General features: G+C 42.4%; 1 protein-coding gene across 8 annotated transcripts; it reads right to left on the bottom strand.

Moving 5' to 3' along the window:
- Window positions 1-13,593: 13,593 nt before the first annotated feature.
- On the bottom strand, window positions 13,594-20,835 carry LOC109944886 (phosphatidylinositol/phosphatidylcholine transfer protein SFH6). Of its 8 annotated transcripts, none has more exons than XM_020550495.3 (14): window positions 20,524-20,835; window positions 17,179-17,473; window positions 16,927-17,023; window positions 16,560-16,826; window positions 16,394-16,471; window positions 16,110-16,211; window positions 15,973-16,022; window positions 15,798-15,897; window positions 15,623-15,715; window positions 15,426-15,539; window positions 15,105-15,231; window positions 14,525-14,865; window positions 14,217-14,291; window positions 13,594-14,143 (listed from the first exon to the last, which is right to left on the bottom strand). In XM_020550495.3, the coding sequence occupies exons 1-14, from the start codon at window positions 20,555-20,557 to the stop codon at window positions 13,967-13,969; spliced, it is 1,950 nt and encodes a 649-aa protein (XP_020406084.1). In that variant the 5' UTR covers window positions 20,558-20,835; the 3' UTR covers window positions 13,594-13,966. The 8 variants fall into 8 exon arrangements, with proteins under 8 accessions (XP_020406084.1, XP_020406087.1, XP_020406088.1 ...); XM_020550498.2 differs by having other exon boundaries at window positions 13,594-14,093; XM_020550499.2 differs by having other exon boundaries at window positions 13,594-14,087.
- Window positions 20,836-21,480: the final 645 nt, after the last annotated feature.

The raw sequence follows: 21,480 nt of genomic DNA, 5'->3' as shown, positions 1-21,480 counted from the left end.
ATATTGAAAGGCAAAGCAAAACACCGTGGTATTCAAGTTGGTCTTTGGACCGCTTGAGAGGGGTTGATTGCAACCCTCGTCCGTTGGGACGCCACAACGTGGAGTAGGCAAGTGTTGGTCTTGGCCGAACCACGGGATAAACCACTGTGTCATCTCTGTGTTTGATCTCTTGTGGTATTGTGTTTTGTTGAGACTCCTCTCTAGCCACTTGGCGATTATTGTGCTAACACTTAACAAGTTTTTGTGGCTATAAGTTTAAGTTTCACAGGATCACCTATTCACACCCCCCCCCTCTAGGTGCTCTCAATTGGTATCAGAGTCGTTCTCTTCACAAAGGGACTAACCGCCCGAAGAGATGGATCCTAAAGGGAAGGGAATCGTGATCAACGACAAGGAGAAGGAGTCATTCGTCAACGAGCCAAGGGATGACAAGTCCAACGACTCGGGCTCGGGCCACAGACGCAAAGATGGGAAGAAGAAGAAGACAAGACGCGTCAAGGAGATCGTCTACTACGACAGCGATGAGTCTACTTCCTCCCAAAAGGACGACGACCACAACGAATACGAGAGAAAGAAACCGGTCAATTCGAACTTTTCTTTTGATTACTCTCGTGTTCCTCAAAGTACTAATGCTCATTTATTATCTATTCCACTTGGTAAACCTCCTCATTTTGATGGAGAGGACTACGGATTTTGGAGTCACAAAATGCGTAGTCACTTGTTCTCTCTCCATCCTAGCATATGGGAGATTGTAGAAAGTGGAATGCACTTTGATAGTACGGATAGTCCCATGTTTATTAATGATCAGATTCATAAAAATGCACAAGCTACTACTATGTTGCTAGCCTCTTTGTGCAGGGACGAGTACCATAAGGTGAGCGGCTTGGACAATGCCAAGCAGATCTGGGACACCCTCAAGATCTCTCATGAGGGGAATGATGTCACCTTGCTCACCAAAATGGAGTTGGTGGAGGGCGAGCTTGGACGGTTCGCGATGATAAGGGGCGAGGAGCCGACACAAACATACAATCGGCTCAAGACCCTCATCAACAAAATAAGGAGCTACGGGAGCACGCGATGGACGGACCACGACGTCGTCCGCCTAATGCTAAGGTCATTTACCATTCTTGATCCTCATTTGGTAAACAATATACGTGAAAATCCCAGGTACATCAAGATGTCGCCCGAAGAAGTTCTTGGGAAATTCGTTAGCGGGCGAATGATGATCAAGGAGGCGAGGTACGTGGACGACGCCTTGAATGGTCCGATCAACGAGCCGCAACCCCTTGCTTTCAAGGCAACACGAAGCAAGGAGGCGCTACCTAGCAAGGTGGCACAGATTGAGGCGGCCGGACTTAATGATGAAGAGATGGCTCTCATCATCAAAAGATTCAAGACGGTGCTTAAAGGTCGCAAGGGATAGCCAAGCAAGACCAAAGCCAAGGGGAAGCGCTCATGCTTCAAATGCGGTAAGCTTGGTCATTTTATTGCTAACTGTCCCGACAATGATAGTGATCAGGATCAAGGGAACAAGAGGGAGAAAAAGAAGAACTATAAGAAGGCAAAGGGCGAGGCTCATCTTGGCAAGGAGTGGGATTCGGACTGCTCTTCGTCCGACTCCGACAATGAAGGACTCGCCGCCACCGCCTTCAACAAGTCATCCCTCTTCCCCAACGAGCGACACACTTGCCTCATGGCAAGGGAGAAGAAAGTAAGCACTCATAATACTAGTACTTATGCTTCTTCAAGTGAGGATGAGTCTAGTGATGATGATGAGATAGATTACTCATGCTTATTCAAGGGATTAGATAGAACCAAGGTAGACAAAATTAATGAATTGATTGATGCCTTGAATGATAGGAATATACTTTTAGAAAAGCAAGAGGATTTGTTGTATGAAGAACATGATAAATTTGTAGAAGCTCAGAAATCTCTTGCTCTAGAAATTAAGAGAAATGAAATGCTCTCTAGTGAACTATCTTCTTGTCATGAAACTATTGCTAAGTTAAAGAGTTTTAATGATGATTTAAATGCTAGACTAGAAGTAGCTAGTAAATCTAATTCTCGTGTAGAAATTGTTGAAACCTGTAATAGGTGTAAAGATTTTGACATTGATGCTTGTAGTGAACACCTAGTTTCAATTTCCAAACTTAATGATGAATTGGCTAGTCTTAATGCTCAACTTAAGACTAGCAAGAGTAATTTTGATAAGCTAAAATTTGCGAGGGATGCCTACACAATTGGTAGACACCCCTCAATTAAGGATGGACTTGGCTACAAGAAGGAAGCCAAGAACTTGACAAGCCATAAGGCTCCCATCTCCGCCAAGGAGAAAGGGAAGGCCCCTATGGCTAGTAGTGTGCAAAAGAACCATGCCTTTATGTACCATGATAGGAGACAACCTAGAAATGCTTATAGGAGTTGTAATGAATATAATGCCTTTGATTCTCATGCAATGTTTGCTTCTAGTTCTTCTTATGTGCATGATAGAAATGTTGGTAGGAGAAATGATAATATGCCTAGGAGAAATGTCGTGAATGTTACTAGGAAAGTTAATGAACCTTCTACAATATATCATGCTTTAAATGCTTCTTTTGCTATTTGTAGAAAGGATAGGAAGATAGTTGCTAGAAAATTAGGGGCAAGATGCAAGGGAGACAAAACTTGCATTTGGGTCCCTAAGGATATTTGTGCTAACCTTGCAGGACCCAACATGAGTTGGGTACCTAAGACCCAAGCCTAAATTTGCCTTGCAGGTTTATGCATCCGGGGGTTCAAGCTGGATTATTGACAGCGGATGCACAAACCATATGACGGGGGAGAAGAAGATGTTCACCTCCTACGTCAAGAATAAAGATTCCCAAGATTCAATAATATTCGGTGATGGGAATCAAGGCAAGGTAAAAGGGTTAGGTAAAATTGCAATCTCAAATGAGCACTCTATCTCTAATGTGTTTTTAGTAGTCTCTTGGATATAATTTGCTATCTGTTAGTCAATTATGCAATATGGGATATAACTGTTTGTTTACAAATGTAGATGTGTCTGTCTTTAGAAGATGTGATGGTTCACTAGCTTTTAAGGGTATTCTAGACGGCAAGCTTTACTTAGTTGATTTTGCAAAAGAAGAGGCCGGTCTAGATGCATGCTTAATGGCTAAGACTTGCATGGGCTGGCTGTGGCATCGCCGCTTAGCACATGTGGGGATGAAGAACCTCCACAAGCTTCTAAAGGGAGAACACGTGATAGGTCTAACCAATGTTCATTTCGAAAAAGATAGACCTTGTGCAGCTTGTCAAGCAGGGAAACAGGTGGGAGGCTCTCATCACACCAAAAATGTGATGACAACATCAAGACCCCTGGAGCTGCTACATATGGACCTCTTCGGACCCGTCGCCTATCTGAGCATAGGAGGAAGTAAGTATGGTCTAGTTATCGTTGATGACTTTTCCCGCTTCACTTGGGTGTTCTTTTTGCAGGATAAGTCTGAAACCCAAGGGACCCTCAAGCGCTTCCTAAGGAAAGCTCAAAATGAGTTTGAGCTCAAAGTGAAGAAGATAAGGAGCGACAACGGGTCCGAGTTCAAGAACCTTCAAGTGGAGGAGTTCCTTGAGGAGGAAGGGATCAAGCACGAGTTCTCCGCTCCCTATACACCACAGCAAAATGGTGTGGTAGAGAGGAAGAACAGGACACTAATCGATATGGCGAGGACGATGCTTGGAGAATTCAAGACCCCCGAGCGTTTTTGGTCGGAAGCCGTCAACACGGCTTGCCACGCCATCAACAGGGTCTACCTTCACCACCTCCTCAAGAAGACGTCGTATGAGCTTCTAACCGGTAACAAACCCAATGTATCTTACTTTCGTGTATTTGGGAGCAAATGCTACATTCTAGTGAAGAAGGGTAGAAATTCTAAGTTTGCTCCCAAAGCCGTAGAAGGGTTTTTGTTAGGTTATGACTCAAATACAAAGGCGTATAGAGTCTTCAACAAATCATCGGGATTGGTTGAAGTCTCTAGCGACGTTGTATTTGATGAGACTAATGGCTCTCCAAGAGAGCAAGCTGTTGATCTTGATGATGTAGATGAAGAAGATGTTCCGACGGCCGCTATACGAACCATGGCGATTGGTGATATACGACCACAGGAACAAAAGGAGCAAGATCAACCTTCTTCCTCAACTTTGGTGCATCCCCCAACTCAAGACGATGAACAGGTTCATCAACGAGAGGCGTGTGATCAAGGGGGAGCACAAGACGATCATGTGATGGAGGAAGAAGCGCAACCGGCACCACCAACCCAAGTTCGAGCGATGATTCAAAGGGATCATCCTGTCGACCAAATTCTGGGTGATATTAGCAAGGGAGTAACTACTCGATCTCGATTAGTTAATTTTTGTGAGCATTACTCCTTTGTCTCTTCTATTGAGCCTTTCAGGGTAGAAGAGGCCTTGCTAGATCCGGACTGGGTGTTAGCCATGCAGGAGGAACTCAACAACTTCAAGTGCAATGAAGTTTGGACACTGGTGCCTCGTCCCAAGCAAAACGTTGTGGGAACCAAGTGGGTATTCCGCAACAAACAGGACGAGCACGGGGTGGTGACGAGGAACAAGGCTCGACTTGTGGCAAAAGGTTATGCCCAAGTCGCAGGTTTGGACTTTGAGGAGACGTTTGCTCCTGTGGCTAGGCTAGAATCAATTCGTATCTTGCTAGCATATGCCGCTCACCATTCCTTCAGGTTGTTCCAAATGGATGTGAAGAGCGCTTTCCTCAACGGGCCAATCAAGGAGGAGGTGTACGTGGAGCAACCCCCTGGCTTCGAGGATGAACGGTACCCCGACCACGTGTGTAAGCTCTCTAAGGCGCTCTATGGACTTAAGCAAGCCCCAAGAGCATGGTATGAATGCCTTAGAGACTTTCTAATTGTTAATGCTTTCAAGGTTGGGAAAGCCGATCCAACTCTTTTTACTAAGACATGTGATGGTGATTTGTTTGTGTGCCAAATTTATGTCGATGACATAATATTTGGTTCTACTAACCAAAAGTCTTGTGAAGAGTTTAACAGAGTGATGACGCAGAAATTCGAGATGTCGATGATGGGCGAGTTGAACTACTTCCTTGGGTTCCAAGTGAAGCAACTCAAAGACGGCACCTTCATCTCCCAAACGAAGTACACGCAAGATCTGCTAAAGCGGTTTGGGATGAAGGACGCCAAGCCCGCAAAGACTCCGATGGGGACCGACGGACACACCGACCTCAACAAAGGAGGTAAGTCCGTTGATCAAAAAGCATACCGGTCAATGATAGGGTCTTTACTTTATTTATGTGCTAGTAGACCGGATATTATGCTTAGCGTATGCATGTGTGCTAGATTTCAATCCGATCCTAAGGAGTGTCACTTAGTGGCGGTGAAGCGAATTCTTAGATATTTGGTTGCTACGTCCTGCTTCGGGCTCTGGTATCCAAAGGGGTCTACCTTTGACTTGGTTGGATACTCAGATTCCGACTATGCTGGATGTAAGGTCGATAGGAAGAGTACATCAGGGACGTGCCAATTCTTAGGAAGGTCCCTGGTGTCATGGAACTCTAAGAAACAAACCTCCGTTGCCCTATCCACCGCTGAGGCCGAGTATGTTGCCGCAGGACAGTGTTGTGCGCAGCTACTTTGGATGAGGCAAACCCTTCGGGACTTTGGCTACAATCTGAGCAAAGTCCCACTCCTATGTGACAATGAGAGTGCTATCCGCATGGCGGAAAATCCTGTTGAACACAGCCGCACAAAGCACATTGACATCCGGCATCACTTTTTGAGAGACCACCAGCAAAAGGGGGATATCGAAGTGTTTCATGTTAGCACCGAGAACCAGCTAGCCGATATATTTACCAAGCCTCTAGATGAGAAGACCTTTTGCAGGCTGCGTAGTGAGCTCAATATCTTAGATTCGCGGAACTTGGATTGAAATGTAGCATACATGTGTCTATGCTTTTGATCATGATTCTGCATTTTGTTGCTTATTGTGGTGCTCAAGTTGTACAAACACTCCCTAGACCTCACAAGTCCTGTTTGCAAGTGATGCACATATTTAGGGGGAGCTGTGCTACAACTTGACCCTTTGAGACTAACCATGTACTTGAGTTTGGTTGTTTTAGTCTCCAAGGATAATTAAAAGGGAAAAAGGTGGACTTGGAGAAGGCAAGACTTCCACTGCACTCCGATGAAAAGAGTAACTCTTCCAAGTTCATCTTTATACTCTTATTGCCTATTTGCTCTTAGTTGAAGATTTTGGTGAGGCAATGGGGTTAATGGGCCAAGATTGATCCCATTTTGGTGCTTGATGCCAAAGGGGGAGAAAATAAAGGCCAAAGCGATAAATGGATCAGCTACCACTTGAGAGATTTTGAAAACAGTAGAATAGAGCTTTTGGTTTGTCAAAACTCTTTTGTTGTCTCTCTTGTCAAAAGTTGGCTTCTTGTGGGGAGAAGTATTGATTATGGGAAAAAGGGGAGTTTTTGAAATCTTGAATTAATTTCTTTTGGAATGACTCTCTTTATGTCTTAACATGTGTATTTGACTTAGAGATAGAAATTTGAGTTGGATTTGCAAAAACAAACCAAGTGGTGGCATAGAGTGATCCATATATGTCAAAGTGAAACAAAACAATTTTGAGTTCTAATTTGATTTGATTTTGTACTTGTTCTACTTGTTTTATATTGTGTTGGCATAAATCACCAAAAAGGGGGAGATTGAAAGGGAAATGTGCCCTTGGGCCATTTCTAAGTATTTTGGTGGTTTAAGTGCCCAACACAAGTGCTTAAGTGTAAAAAGGTGGACAAAGTACAAATCAAGGATAAAGGTATGTTTCTCAGACTTAGTACATTGTTTTATGGACTAATGTATTGTGTCTAAGTGCTGGAAACAGGTAAAATCCAATTGGAAATGTCTTGGCTCGAGCAGCCAAGAATCTGCTGAGTCTGGGAGCACCGGACTGTCCGGTGGTGCACCGGACAGTGTCCGGTGCGCCAGGCTGGCTCGAATGAACTGGCCGCTCTCGGGAATTCACCGGCGACGTACGGCTAAAATTCACCGGACTGTCCGGTGTACACCGGACTGTCCGGTGAGCCAACGGTCGGCCGCGCAATCTACGCGGGACACGTGGCCGAGCCAACGGCTAGAAGATGGCACCGGACTGTCCGGTGTGCACCGGACATGTCCGGTGCGCCAACGGCTCCAAGTCTGCCAACGGTCGGCTTCGCTATTTAAGGAAGGAAATCGGGCACCGGACAGTGTCCGGTGTGCACCGGACTGTCCGGTGCCCCCGATGACAGAAGGCAAGAATGGCTTTCCAGATTTGTGCTCAACGGCTCCTAGCTGCATTGGGGCTATAAAAGAGACCCCTAGGCGCATGTAGGAGTACACCAAGCATCCTTTGAGCATCATTGATCACTCACACTTCATTCTTGCGCACTTGTTCGACATTCTAGTGATTTGAGCTCCGTTCTAGTGTGCTAGTCTCTTGAGCTCAAGTTTGGGTTTTGCGTGTGCGTATTCGCTGTGATCTTTGTGTCGTGTATGAGTTGCTAATCCCTCCCTTGCTCTGTGATTCTTCGTGAACATCTTGTGTAAGGGCGAGAGGCTCCAAGTTGTGGAGATACCTCGCAAACGGGATATTGAAAGGCAAAGCAAAACACCGTGGTATTCAAGTTGGTCTTTGGACCGCTTGAGAGGGGTTGATTGCAACCCTCGTCCGTTGGGACGCCACAACGTGGAGTAGGCAAGTGTTGGTCTTGGCCGAACCACGGGATAAACCATTGTGTCATCTCTGTGTTTGATCTCTTGTGGTATTGTGTTTTGTTGAGACTCCTCTCTAGCCACTTGGCGATTATTGTGCTAACACTTAACAAGTTTTTGTGGCTATAAGTTTAAGTTTCACAGGATCACCTATTCACCCCCCCTCTAGGTGCTCTCAGTTTGTCTATCCTTATGCCTTGTTTACCACTGAACTTTTTGGGTAGTACTTGCTAGTGCTTTATGTGGTTTTGGGTATGAAGATACATTATTCATGATTATATTTTAGTTATCCGTTATTATTTACTGTTCATGTCAAGATCATTAATGTTAATTGGAACATAGAGCTTAACTTGAGAACCACGTGCCACCACAAGGGTTTAATGGGACGCCCTTGGCTGACTAATTAGGAAAGCTAGTGGAGGACTACCTTACCCGAAAGGGGCAAGGGCAGTAGGGGAGTGGTCAGTGTAGGGAGGTCCTTGGATGATTTTGCTGCGATGGCGGTCAGACAAGAACCCTGCATTGGAGCTTCCTATAAACTGTAGCGGGTTTTCTGAAGCTAGTGGAACTTTGTAAAGGCCTCGTAGTGTTACCCTGTCTCGCCTCCTCGGTAGAGGTGTATGGGAAGTCGCGATCCCTTGGCAGATGGGTAACATGACTTGTGGGTAAAGGGTACCACCTCTGCAGAGTGTAAAACTGGTATACTAGCCGAGCTCACGGTCATGAGCAGCTCAGGACTCTCTGATGATTAATTTATGGAACTAAATTCAATTTGTCATATGCATTGCATCGCAGGTGATGTTGTTACTTCTGTTCTACTACTTAATTGGGTTTGGTATTTACTTATACTTAGTAACTGCTAATAAAATTTTGACCAACTTTAAAAGCAATGCTCAGCTCTAACCATCATCTTTGGTAAGCCTTACACTTCACGTGAGCTCCCACCTTTGGCGAGTTCATGCACATTATTCCCCACAACTTGTTGAGCGATGAACGCATGTGAGCTCACTCTTGCTGTCTCACACCCCCCACAGGTCAAGATCAGGTACCGCAGGATGAGGCGCATGGAGGATGCTGCGATGTGTTCGTGAGAGGTCTAGGTCGTCGTCTCCCAGTCAACTTTGGGTTGCTGGACCGTTGTCTCCTTATAATGTAATTATCTATTTATTTTGTATAGAACTCCTGTTATATAGTAAAATTGTGACATTCGATCATGTGCCATGAATCATCATATGTGTGAGACTTGGTCCCAGCACACCTGGTGATTATGCTCGCGCCCGGGTTTTGGACCCCTAAAATCCGGGTGTGACAGAGGGAGTACATGATTGAGATACATAGACCTAGATGTAGTTAGAATATATATTTTTCGCAACTGTTTTGGAACTATCACAAGAGGATTATTTATGCTATATATATAGTCCATGGAATTAAGGTGCCACTAAACTATAATTAAAGAATTATCAAATGTCATAGATATATGCATCATAGGTAGTTTTGGTATGAATTAGACATGCCCTATATATATCTAGATACATAAATATATCTATAAAATAAAACATTTTACGATTTGCAACTGAGGGAGTACCAAGTTGTGTTACCTTCCTAGCAATAGCAAGTTATAGTTTGTGATACCTCCTTGTACTTCCTGAGACTGCAAAAGGACCAGCGCTAGGGGCTACTTCGGAGTACAATTAAAAAAAGTCTAACCTTTTTCTCCCCCAAATTATGACCTCAGGAAACCTATATATATATATATATATATATATATATATATATATATATATATATATATATATATATATATATATATATATATATATATATATAGGTGTTCCGGCCGGTTTATTTGCCACTTGAGAGTTGAGACGTACGCATATCAGAATATATGTATAGCCTCCGTTCTTTGGCTTGCCTCAGTTGGACCACCAACAGAACCTGACATTACAACCACCGAATTTAGGACGACGTCACGGTGCAAGCTGCATGAAATTGACAGTCACTATGATCTCATCTGTGAATAAGACATGCATCGACTCTTCTTATTATGCCAGTACAGTACCGGCGTCGTCGGAATCTGAATCTAGCTAGAGAGTATATATATATGTATGTATGATTCAGTTTTTGACAGATCGGCAGCACACTGAACCTCCGGTGTTCCATCCACAGCTGGGGGTCTCTTGTGCCGCATTGGCAAGTTCAGTTCACTGTTTAAAACAGAATCGAGCAGTGTTAGTGGCTACAGGAGTGTGCACTACAAATGAATGGTTTTTAGCATGCTTCGCCGCCAAGTTGACGAGCAGCTTGCTAGGAGCACAAACGAAACGGCAGCCTTTTTATTGAGCCGACAAAAAAAATATGGTTTGACGTGCAGGCTAACAGCTCACAACTAAAGGTGTCCACAATAGTTGTCTCAAATAGTTAGCTAATGTAAAGCTGAGAGAAGAATAAAAATAATATACTTAGTTTCTTGGAATACGTGAAATATTCTATCTATTTGCTCGTCGCTAGCTATTCTCGTCTTTCCCCATATTTTCTATCCACGTAGCAAAGATAGTGAATCTAGCTAGTAAAATAGCTAGCCACTGGAGACGCACTAAGCAAGGGTTTGCTTCTGAAAACAATTGACGAATTTCATGTGAATCTATTGAGCTTTGTACGAACCACGGCCACGCACAGGAGTCCGGCAGGGTTGGTTGAGGTGAGTACTGTAATCACCTATTCACCTAGTAGTAGGTATCAAAAGAAGGCCTAGTTTTCCCACTGCCCCATACGGAAATCAGAAATCAAAGCACGGCCACGGCGGAGCTGGATTTGGAAGCGTCAAATGTGGGAGCAGCATCAATTCGGGGAAATCGGGTGGTCAAATCCTACTATAGGCGCTAGACAGCTATATATAATAATGGCTGCCGGATCCATCAGGCCAATGGCCACTTGACGAGACGGCTCGTGTGGCCCGTGCGCGGCTGCTTTGTTTGGACTTTGGACTGACCTGACACCGCACCAATCGACGCACGCACGATGGTCCCTCGATCCTGAGGTCAGATACAGATCTGAATATGCACGAGGAAATTCTGTTCTGCATTCATTGCATAGTCAAACTGGGATTGTAGTGGAAAACCATTGATCTTTGCGTGCAAGTGATAGCTGCCCTTGCAGTTTCTAAAACATGGAAGTGACCCTCCGCTTGTCTTGTGTGCCTCTGCATGCAATGTTTATATTGCTATAGAGGGTATATTCGGTTACATAGGACTAAACTTTAGTCTCTCTGTTTTAGTTTTTTAGGGTCTAAACTGTAAACACAAAGACTAAATAAGAAATTAAACCTTTTTAGTCTCTAGGGGGCGACTAAAAGAGACTAAAAATCTATTCCTGACAGCATTTGCCTCTCATTATTGCCTGTGCTCCTCATTAAATACTTACAGCAAGGGATATTTTGGTCTTTGTTAATATGTTTTAATGGTCTTTAGTTACTTTTAGTTCATACTACCCAACAATATAGCGACTATGCAAACTATATATGAACATGCATGAAACCTGAGCATGTCGAAGTTCATGTCAAATACAGAGCTAAACTTGCTCAATTATGTTACTGTTAATATAGAAACATTAACTCAATATATGAATGCATACTTACCACATGTCACTATGTGACTATATATGCATGAACCCATGGGCGAGGTGATTCTCCGTGACACATATATAGATGAAAGGTTTCAACTAAACACATATAAAATAAATAGGATCTGATTTATATACGTATTAAATTTCATTGCAACAGTATGTTTTGCTAGTATCATTAGTAGAAAACAACTCTATGCCTATGGTGTGCACTAATTTCTATAGACAATTTCGGTTATCGAGCGCCAGTGAAAATAAAATGGTCGTCCTGACTTAAGAACCGCCAATGCAAATCGTATATTTCCACTAGCGGATCCTTAAGAAAACCGTTAGTACAACCGGCGATTTTTTAAGTACCCACCGGTACAAATCATTTAAAATTTTGCAAACGACCTCGGATAGAGAAAGTACCAAAATAAAAATAATTGTTTTAGCAAATTTTTAAAACCTGATAAAAATAATATATTGATCGTCGGTACAAATCACCCGACTAAAATAATTATTTTAGCTATTTTTAAAACCTTATTTATGTTTTCTGAAAAAGAATTTATATTGACAATTTTCTTAACCCAATCATTATTAAAAATTGATTTATACTGGTTGTCTTAAATAAGTTTTCACTGGCGGTTCTCAGTTATCTGCCTGTGCACATAACCATTTTTGCTGGCCCGTAGCACTTGTGGTTGTGAACGAAATGAGTTCCGAACCGCCTCAATAAGATTTCTTTGTACTAGTGTATACTAGCAACATACAGTAATCTAAAGTGATTAAGACGCACACCATCACGTTTCAATAGTTCTCTAGAAAAAAGACTCCCTAAAGTTATGTTTAGCAAGTTGCTAAATAGCTATTGGGATTAAAAAATAACTTAGTCTGCAACAATTCCTCATATTTGGTTGTCTCGCTACACGGAAAATAAAAAAGGAGCACACTAGACCTGGCTACCTCACTGTGCGGGAAAGAAAAAAAATAAACACATAGTTGTGAAGAAATTGATGACAACTGCGTTTAGAGAGTTGCTATCGAGTTGCCAAATATGAAGAGTAAATGAGGTTGGATAGCAAGTAATTGAATTTAGCAAATCCATTTAAAGAATTATTGGAGAAGCATATTTTTTTTACTTTGTAAGTTTAAGTTTTAGAGAATTGTTGAGACTATCTTGGGTAGATCCTCTATCACATCCTCTATCACGTCTTCATAAGTTTCAAACTGTGTCAAATAGTATCATCTATAGTTTTGTGTCCCCTATTTTCCGCGCTTCTAAGAAAGACAGTCTGAGATAACTATCGGACTTGCTCTAGGATACCAACGCACTCTATTCGTGTCCGAAATCACACCCGAGTCGAAGCATACAAACTCGATCCGCGATAGTCTACGAAAACTTAGCTTTCTTCTTTCAACCAACCGAACTCATGGTTCGCAGTGCCAGACGTGTCCATCAAATACGGAAGCAAAACGATGCTTTGTTTGCGTATGTAAAATGCAAGGCGCTTTATTTGCCTACCTTTTCCACGTACAGAACCAATACCACTAGCTTCTGTACCACTACAACAGGAGCCAAGGTCCGTCTGGAATATAACTTGCGTAAGGGTCTATTCGCTTGTGCCCGAAATTACTCAAAAATCGTTCCAGCTAACCTTATTATATGAATTAGATAAACAATCCGGCTAAGAATCATTCTACCGAACATACTCTAAGGCCTTATTTATTTTTGGATTAAGGTATATTAGAGTGGATTGAGTAGAATTTTCACTAGTAGCGGATTTATTCTCTCCTTAATCTCTATGTATCCAAACATGACCTAAGTGGAAAACTCCTATTTGTGTGGCTTTAATTTATACTGACTTCTACTGTTTCTATAATTTTTTGTCTCTATGTATTACAGCTGCAACAGTCAAGCACGGAAGCCCCGTACAGCAGCGTGTCATGAAGAAAAATCTGAGGATCTGGCACTCGCGCGCTTCACTGAAACTATTAACGAGCGCTCGTTCTAGAGGGATACCTCACATTTGATGGCAGACAAGATCTACGAGCAACAAAACATACCTTGTATACTGATATTTGACAACAAACGACTAGTCTCCGTGTTGGGCCTTAGCTTGTTGCATAGTCTAAAGTGAGAGTACGTCATTAGGGTCTCGCATCTTTAATAACAAGTAGGGATAGTACGAGATCGTCATACATTTGGTGGTTATGCGATCCAGAGTGAAAACATTCTGAATTTACAAAACATTTTACAATTCATTGTTCCTTGTTCCAGTTCAATTCCCTCTCATTTCCGTGACGAGGGGCAAGGTCCGACATTTTTCACTCAGTCTATCTCTCAGTGTCAGCCAAGATATACAATCCAGCCCCATCCACAGCCACCAAACAAACACACACCATATGCACTATAGAGTTACAGACAGTTCGAACCTTCCACCAAATACTGGGAAAAATTATGCCTTTATCTGCTTGAAAATGTGCACAAGATATCGAACGTTCCTCTCTTTTTTTTCGCTGAAACAAGGTGTCAAGAGAAGCAACCCTTTTCAATCCCATCTTTATCTATATATTGCAATTCTTTACACCGCAACAAAATATGAAGATATTCGCAAGTATTCTGCGTCCACAATAGTAGCATGCCATCTCCGAATAGAAGAAAATAGGTGGCCGATACTCCAGCACAACTCAAAAGCAGAATTTCTGCCGCTACAAACGATGGATGCACAAATATGAAATTTCGTACTTGGTACCATTGACTAGAAAAGGGAAGCGTTAGAATGATACACTCTTGAAAGGAAAATGCAAACTATACAAACGGTTGTAACTTACACAAAATTTGGCTGTCCGTTGTTGGTCAATATATGCAAGCAGCTCATCCTGCCGAACCAATGTCTCATACAAGACCTGCTCACGAGAAAAACAAATGTCAGTACAGACAAAAGTAGCATTTTCTATTCATTGTTCCATGGACTTCTGGTACAACAAAAATGTCAAGAGATTTAGTAAACAAACAAATTCTTGGATATATGTAACTGACATGGCTGAGAAAAAATATTATTACTTCACAATAAAGCTACAACATATATACTTAAAATTCAAGATACCTAACTAGGGTCAACATGAGAAAACAAGAGTACCTTCTTCATAGAAATTAGTTCAGCTTCCAACACACCCACGCGGTTAACGAAAGTATGCAACAATTCCTGCTTTTCAAATGGCACTTGGGGTGGCTTTGCTTCAATTGCCTGTACCTTCTCCTCCAATTCACCAAGCCGTGCCAATACAGATGTAAGGGTGCCATTTCCTGTATATCCTTGGAAGTCACATGTGATGGCCTGTTGTGATAGCCTTTTGATCACTACACTTAGGACAGAGTGGAGGAATGCCAACAAGCTCAGGATTAAGACTGTTGGCCACTTGAAAATTCGAGTTTTAAGTCCTCCCAATGTTGCCGGTATATTTCTCAAGGAGAAAGAACCTGGTGGAGCATGCATAAAGAATCAGTCAATTTAACTCGTAAGCTAACTAGTAGCTTATCCTAATAATAATCATAAAAACCAGTCGAAATTGCCCAGTATGCGCCACTATTTTAGATTTACAGACTGTTCAGTACGTGTAGTATTGTATTTGTATGTAGTTCGTCTCAATGCAGTTAGCACAAATAACAGAACTTCTCAATAGGATTCTAGTCCATGAATGACATGATTACATAAAGACCTGAGCTGGAAGGCATCGAGCTGTTTCTTGGATTGGAGCATGCATCCACGACCTCGCTAGCAACAGGGATGCTACCCCTAATAAAGGGAGGAGCATCTGATGAGGAAGCATGTCCTCGAAATTTTGACTGTCGAGAGCAAAACATTTATCGATCATCACATTGATTAATTAAAAAGATTATAAAGAGTTCAACCATTGAGAAATAGTAACCCAAAAGCAGGCATTTATATATTCAACTGAATCATTTGAAGTAAAAAAACTTGTAGGATAGCACACTTATCATTGATTGTGTAGATACTCAAATAGTAAAATGATACTTGCCTCATCCACAAAGGTCAAATTAGGGCTTATGATGTGATCCATTAAAGCCGTTGAAGAAGAAACATCTTCCACCTCAGAAATAGATTCGACAGAGGCATCGTTGACTTTTTCCTCCTAAGGGGAAAGGTTTATATATGGTAAATAGTGGAAATCTCAAAAAAGATGTTCCATGTAACATCCATGTAAAGAAGGCTTACAGTTGAGTGTTCAGTACAACTAACTTCCTTTTGATTTATGTTTGATACAGCAATAACTTGCCTAACATAGTTTGCCTCACCATTGATAACCTTCTGGGAATTGAAACCTTTTATTTTAGTATTATATAGAACATGACAACTAGTTAGGATGATTAGGACAGCACTAGGAAAATACCTTAACAATTTCAGGGTCCTTCCAAGGGCCTTTATTTGATTTCAGACAACCTCCATACTCTTCACATCTGCACTTGCCACCAAGAAATTCTGGTAGTTCACTGAAAACATGGAATAGAGAAACATTAGGATGGAATCCAAACAGAAAACCAGTTAACAGGATTTGAGATCCTAACCTGTCATCAATTATTTCAAGTAATTTAGTTTGGTACTTGTTTCCAAGGACCTTGATGTGAAAAAGATTGGTGAGAATCAGTACATATAAACCAAAAACTACGTAGTAAGATAAGATCATAACAATAAACAGCCATACATGAATTTTTGAAGCAGTTTCTGGATCAAGAAATGATTTTATTGTACCCCATAACATCTTGAAGCCTTGGCCAGCATTTATGATGCACAGTTGCTGTAAGGTCTGCAAGATCATTCGGAACGCATTAGAAAATTACTTCCCAGTATAGGCTCAAACAAAAATGGTGAATTCATGAGCAGCGATAATTGAAGAAGAGCCATGTACTGATTTACATAAGGTAGAATAGATAACCAGGGAAATGAGGGACTAGTGGAAAACTAGTACTGAAGTTGGGAATAACATACCTCTGGATAGTTGTTATTGTTGATATTCTGCAACCGCATAATTAGCTCTCTTGCAACTTTTGTGAAGTTCTTTAGGCCCTTGATTTGCAAAAACAAGTTAATTGCTACCCTAACCCCCTAAAATAAAAGTTTGTTGAGGGAAATGTTGTACATAAAAACCACATACCACGCCTTTCACATCCAATATCGCAGTAGATGAGTCTATGTGCCTTTTTGCAGCAATAGAACAAGCTGGAAACCTCATCTGGAGACATCTCTCAAACTCCTTCACATGATATTTTACATAACGGTCAATAGTTGTTATTTGCACTAGTTTGTTGGTATCAACTTTCCCAATTAGTTCTATGTAAATAGGCCTTCCACCTTTGTCCACACCATGGTAAAGTTGTGGATAGTACTTCACAACTTCATCTAATTCAGTGTAGTCGAATTCCTAAAGAACCATATTAGACTTCTAAAATCAAACAAAAAGAAATAATTTTAAAACATATATCATGGGTATATGTTTTCGTGTATTTGATAAATAGCTTTACCTCTATATCGTCAGCACCAAATTCCTTCCTCCATCTAAGCATCTCTGACCACATCTGCTTTGCTTTGTCAATATTAAATTTCCTTGCTTTCAGGAACCTACACGTAGAAGTCATAGAAAGAAAAGTTAAAACAAATAAGGAAATGAACTTCCCAGGAGATTTTTGCATGTAAAAATATTGTGCAGAAAGTAAGAATCTGACAGGAGAGAAGAACAAAGAAACTTAAGATGAGCAAATGCGATGTAGCAATACCTCAACATCATGTGATAATCATCATGATGTTCTGGCAACAAGCCCTCGTCGATTAAACACTCGCGGAACCTTTCAACAATCTCCAGCTCTTGACCATCTCTTATGTCATCTATTGAGGCTACATGGTTATCATTCTTCATTTTACTCTTTCTCCATAAAGAATGCCTAAATTTATACCCCACAGTAACGGCTCTCTTCTTGAAAGAGACCCTTTTGGGCTTCATTTCTCCTTCTGAGTTCTCTTCATCAGAATTGTACTCTTTCTTTTCGTCATTGTGTGCATTACCCTCCTGACCTGTACCAAAAACTATTTTAGCATTCCGTTTCGTGTATCAACCAAATCGAAATCAGAAATCAGTATATAGTCATAACAATCAGTAGGCAAATTAGCAAGCTGCCATATAATACGACTACAAGTCATCCATAGGCACCAGACTCTAAGGGTTGAAACTTTTTTTGAACGAAAACGGCAGGAGCTCTGCCCATCAATTAAGGGAAAAGAGTTTAGAGGGAACAAACAATGGTCTGAGACCGGACAAGCCACCCCCGAGCTCACCCAACGGGAGGCTCAGTCCCACACACAAACAATTCTATGCTAACAGTTGTATGAAAAAATACATGGAAAGCAAAGCCCGCCTAAATTGCCAAACATCTTCTTAAATTATCAACGTAACTTGGACCGGGGGAAGGGTGACGCTTTCGAAAATCCTACGATTTCTCTCCTTCCAAAGGTTCCACATTGTGCAAATCACGATGTCGTTGAACGAGTGCTTCTGATGTTTTGGGAGTGGGGAAATCGTGACTTTCCACCACTCCCTAATGTTGGCGGAGGAAACAAGGTCGGCCTACGCAGGGATGTTTACACCTTCCCAAACCAGGATTTGGCTCCACACCGCACGGGCAAAAGGGCAATGTAGACAAAGGTGAATACCAGCCTCAAGAGTTCCGTTGCAGAAGGCACAAGACGGCTGGTGGGGCCACCCCCGGGCGGCGAGATTGTTGGCAGTGAGGAGCTTATCCTGCAGAATAATCCAAGCAAAAAATTGCATTTTGGTTCTGCACGTGCCTTCTAGGCAAAGTTAGCATTAAGGTGGTTGTACGAACCAATAAACTGTGCTCTGCAGGCCGAAATAACTTAGAAGATGCCATCATGAGACCATTTCCAGGCAATGGTACCCGGTGAGTCAAGTTGCAGCTAGAAATCTTGGAGTCTAGTCCAAAGAGAAACAAATTCCTCAATCTGAATAGTGGAAGTGATCTTACTTCTCATTGTTTTGATCCAATGTTGTCCACTAAGCTCATGGGTGTTGGTACTTGCTTTTCTGGACAAGTGGATCCAACGGGAGAGTGGAGAGAGTGTTTCCAAAGTTCGACGGGGAATGGCAATAACTCTGTAAATCTGGCCTCTCAAAGGGCACTGTACGGGGGTATTTATGGGTACCCGAGTGTCCACTGTTCTCTGATAAGGACGTTTATGCCCTCGGGTACCCGGACTATCCCCAGAATATTCCCACAAGGGGAGGTTACAAACCGTCATTACAGAAAAGGCTATTATAGATGAGGCCTGTAACAGCTTATCCGCGCGGGGCCCGTTACAGTGGGCCGAATCCCACATGGGCCTCCGGGCGCGATGAGGACGTGGGACTAGCAGACTTCGTCGGAGTCTTGCCTTCGTCTTGCAATAGAGAGGACGAAGGGTGACCGCGCCGGTCATCATCCGGCCGGCGCTCTCGGCTCGCTCGGGCGTGGTCTTCATTGGTGTAGCGAGGCGACGAAAGCGTCGAGCGAAGGGTAGCGTCTTCGCCTTCGCCCCAACAACGGGCAACTGATTTGTTCTTTCTCGAGATTAGCTCGAAGAGGTGCGGGGCTATATTCCTCGGAGCCATGCCGTCGAGCCAACTATCGTGCCAGAACATGGCCGTGTTACCGTCGCCGATAGTGACAGTAGTGGAGGCGCTAAAGAGCAATCTATCCACCTGGTTACAAGGCACTTCCAAACCTTTCCATGGGTGATGCTCTCTCGTACATTCCTTCCAAAGCCAGCGAAGGCAAAGGGCATGTCCGAACTTGTCAAGGTTGATAACACCCAAGTCATCGAGGTCTTTGGGCTTGCTAACTAGTGGCCATGCGACGAGGCAGTTACCACCATTTGACTCAGTCTTCCCTTTCCAAAGAAAGAAGCGACAGATCTTATCAATACGTTTGTGTGACCAGGCCGTGAGAGGAAAAATCGATAACTGGTAGGTGGGCATGGAGGATAGAACAGAAGACACAAGTGTGAGCTGGCCAGCTCGGTTTAGTAGATTCCCTTTCCATCCTGCCAGGCGATTGCCGATATTTTCAATAAGCGGTTGGATGTGGATTTTTCGGAGTGGTTGGGTATGGAGTTGGAGGCCTAAGGGCCCGTTTGGTAAAGCTCCAGCTCCTGCTTATTTAGCTCCAGATCCTGATCCTCGTGAGGAGCTGATCCTCCTGATTCTCCTAAAGAATCAGAATCATTTTTAAAACCGTTTGGCAAGTAAACTGATTCTTGTCTTCTGAAAGTTGGTGGTCTGTGGCGATTATCTGTTTTACCCTTTGCAGTTCAACTTTGTTACAAACCAATAAGTAGGATGCATATACGGAAAAAAATTATGAAACAATAACATATAAAATATTCCCATCATAGTAGTGCATAAAATGGTCTCAAATGTTTAATCCATAAATTAGCTCGTTATGTTTTTGTCCAATGGCAATTGCGGGTAATTTCGATCAAACTTTAAGGGGAGGTCCATATTTGGTTGGTTGAGGAGCTGTTTTAAGGGAGGGTGGAGCAGGTTTTTTTAGATCCCACCTTTATTCACAAAAACGACTCCCGATCTTTCGGCTCCACATGAGAATCAGTTTAAAAAAATACCCGTTTGGCACGGCTCCTCCAGATCCTCGCTTAGAATCAGGAGCTGGAGCTGTGCCAAACGGGCCCTAAGTAACGGCAGGGGAAACTCCCTCGAGTCTCGTGGAACGGCCGGAGCACATGGTCAAGGTAACTCAATGCCTCCTCCTGCGGGCATCAATTTAGAAGATATATTCTCATCTTTTTGAATCAAAGTGCCGGAATTTTGAAGGACACATTTGTTATTTTGAGTTTGTCAATCAATTATCAGGTTCTCAGCAGTCAACAATCAATATTAACCCAACAGAAAGAAATATTTATATCCACTAAAAGCGGAGTTACAACTGAACCAATGAACCAAAGTAGCGAGACACCCCCACTCTCCAACCCCAACATCAAAGAAACAAGAAAGCACAAGGCATAAGGGTTTCATCAAGAACATATATTTGAAGCAAACACAATTTGGCACTCACTCGACGTCGCGAGCCCGTCAATGGTTGTCGACATTCCCTTCTCTGCAAGCCCCAACCCAAGTCTGATTCTTTTGTTGGGATCCCAATTCAGAGCCCTCGCTATGACTCTATCACCTTAATCGAGGAGTAAACAGATGGTGGATTGCTCCGAATCTTTTTTTTCCTAAGCGGAGAATTTTGCAGATTTTTCCCAGCGGAGAATTTTGATGCCGTTTTGGGAGGGAGGGGAAGACCTTCTTCTTTCCCTCCATCGGTGGAGAGAGGGGACAGGGGAGAGACATAGGATTGTTACACGATTCCCGGGTCCCGGCTGGACCAGGTCTGTGGGCTCCGAAGTGAGAGAATGTGGTGTTACCGTCACGAGAACGCGCCACATGTCTGATGGTGAGGGTTCCACTAACAGGTTCATGCAGAGGGTGGTTAGCCCGTGACGTGAAATAATGTTTAGTAGCTGGTATATTTTGCAATTCATTATATTTGTTGAATAATGCTTACGATATATGATATATGTCTAATCTTTATGGATATAAGTATTGGGGTAAATCCATACACACCAGTGAATATGGGTGATCCGGGTTATTTTTTGTAGTGGATATAGGTATGAGATAATAATAACATGTGGTATTTACCCATTGTCATCTCTAATCTGGCACAGTTTATTGCACTATTTGTTTGAGCTTATAGATTGTATATATGAGATTAAATAATATATATATTATATAGTGGAATTTAAATTGTTTGGGTGTAGTTGTTTCACAACTAAGTTTATTAAAACTTTGATTATTGATTTTAGTATGAGGGGAGTAAGAAAAATACATGAAACGTCTTTAGTTTAATAAGTGACGATGGTGGATAATTTCTTCTGAAGCTGTCATAGATAATGGGTCTTTTTTACCGAATAAGATAAAATACGCATTTGTTGAGTAGCTTATGACATTAGGATAATCTTACCTCCAC

This window comes from Zea mays, chromosome 3 (assembly GCF_902167145.1).
Source record: "Zea mays cultivar B73 chromosome 3, Zm-B73-REFERENCE-NAM-5.0, whole genome shotgun sequence".
Classification (NCBI taxonomy): Eukaryota; Viridiplantae; Streptophyta; class Magnoliopsida; order Poales; family Poaceae; genus Zea; species Zea mays.
Note: the sequence above shows the minus strand (reverse complement) of the source record. Positions and strands in the feature narration are given on the sequence as shown.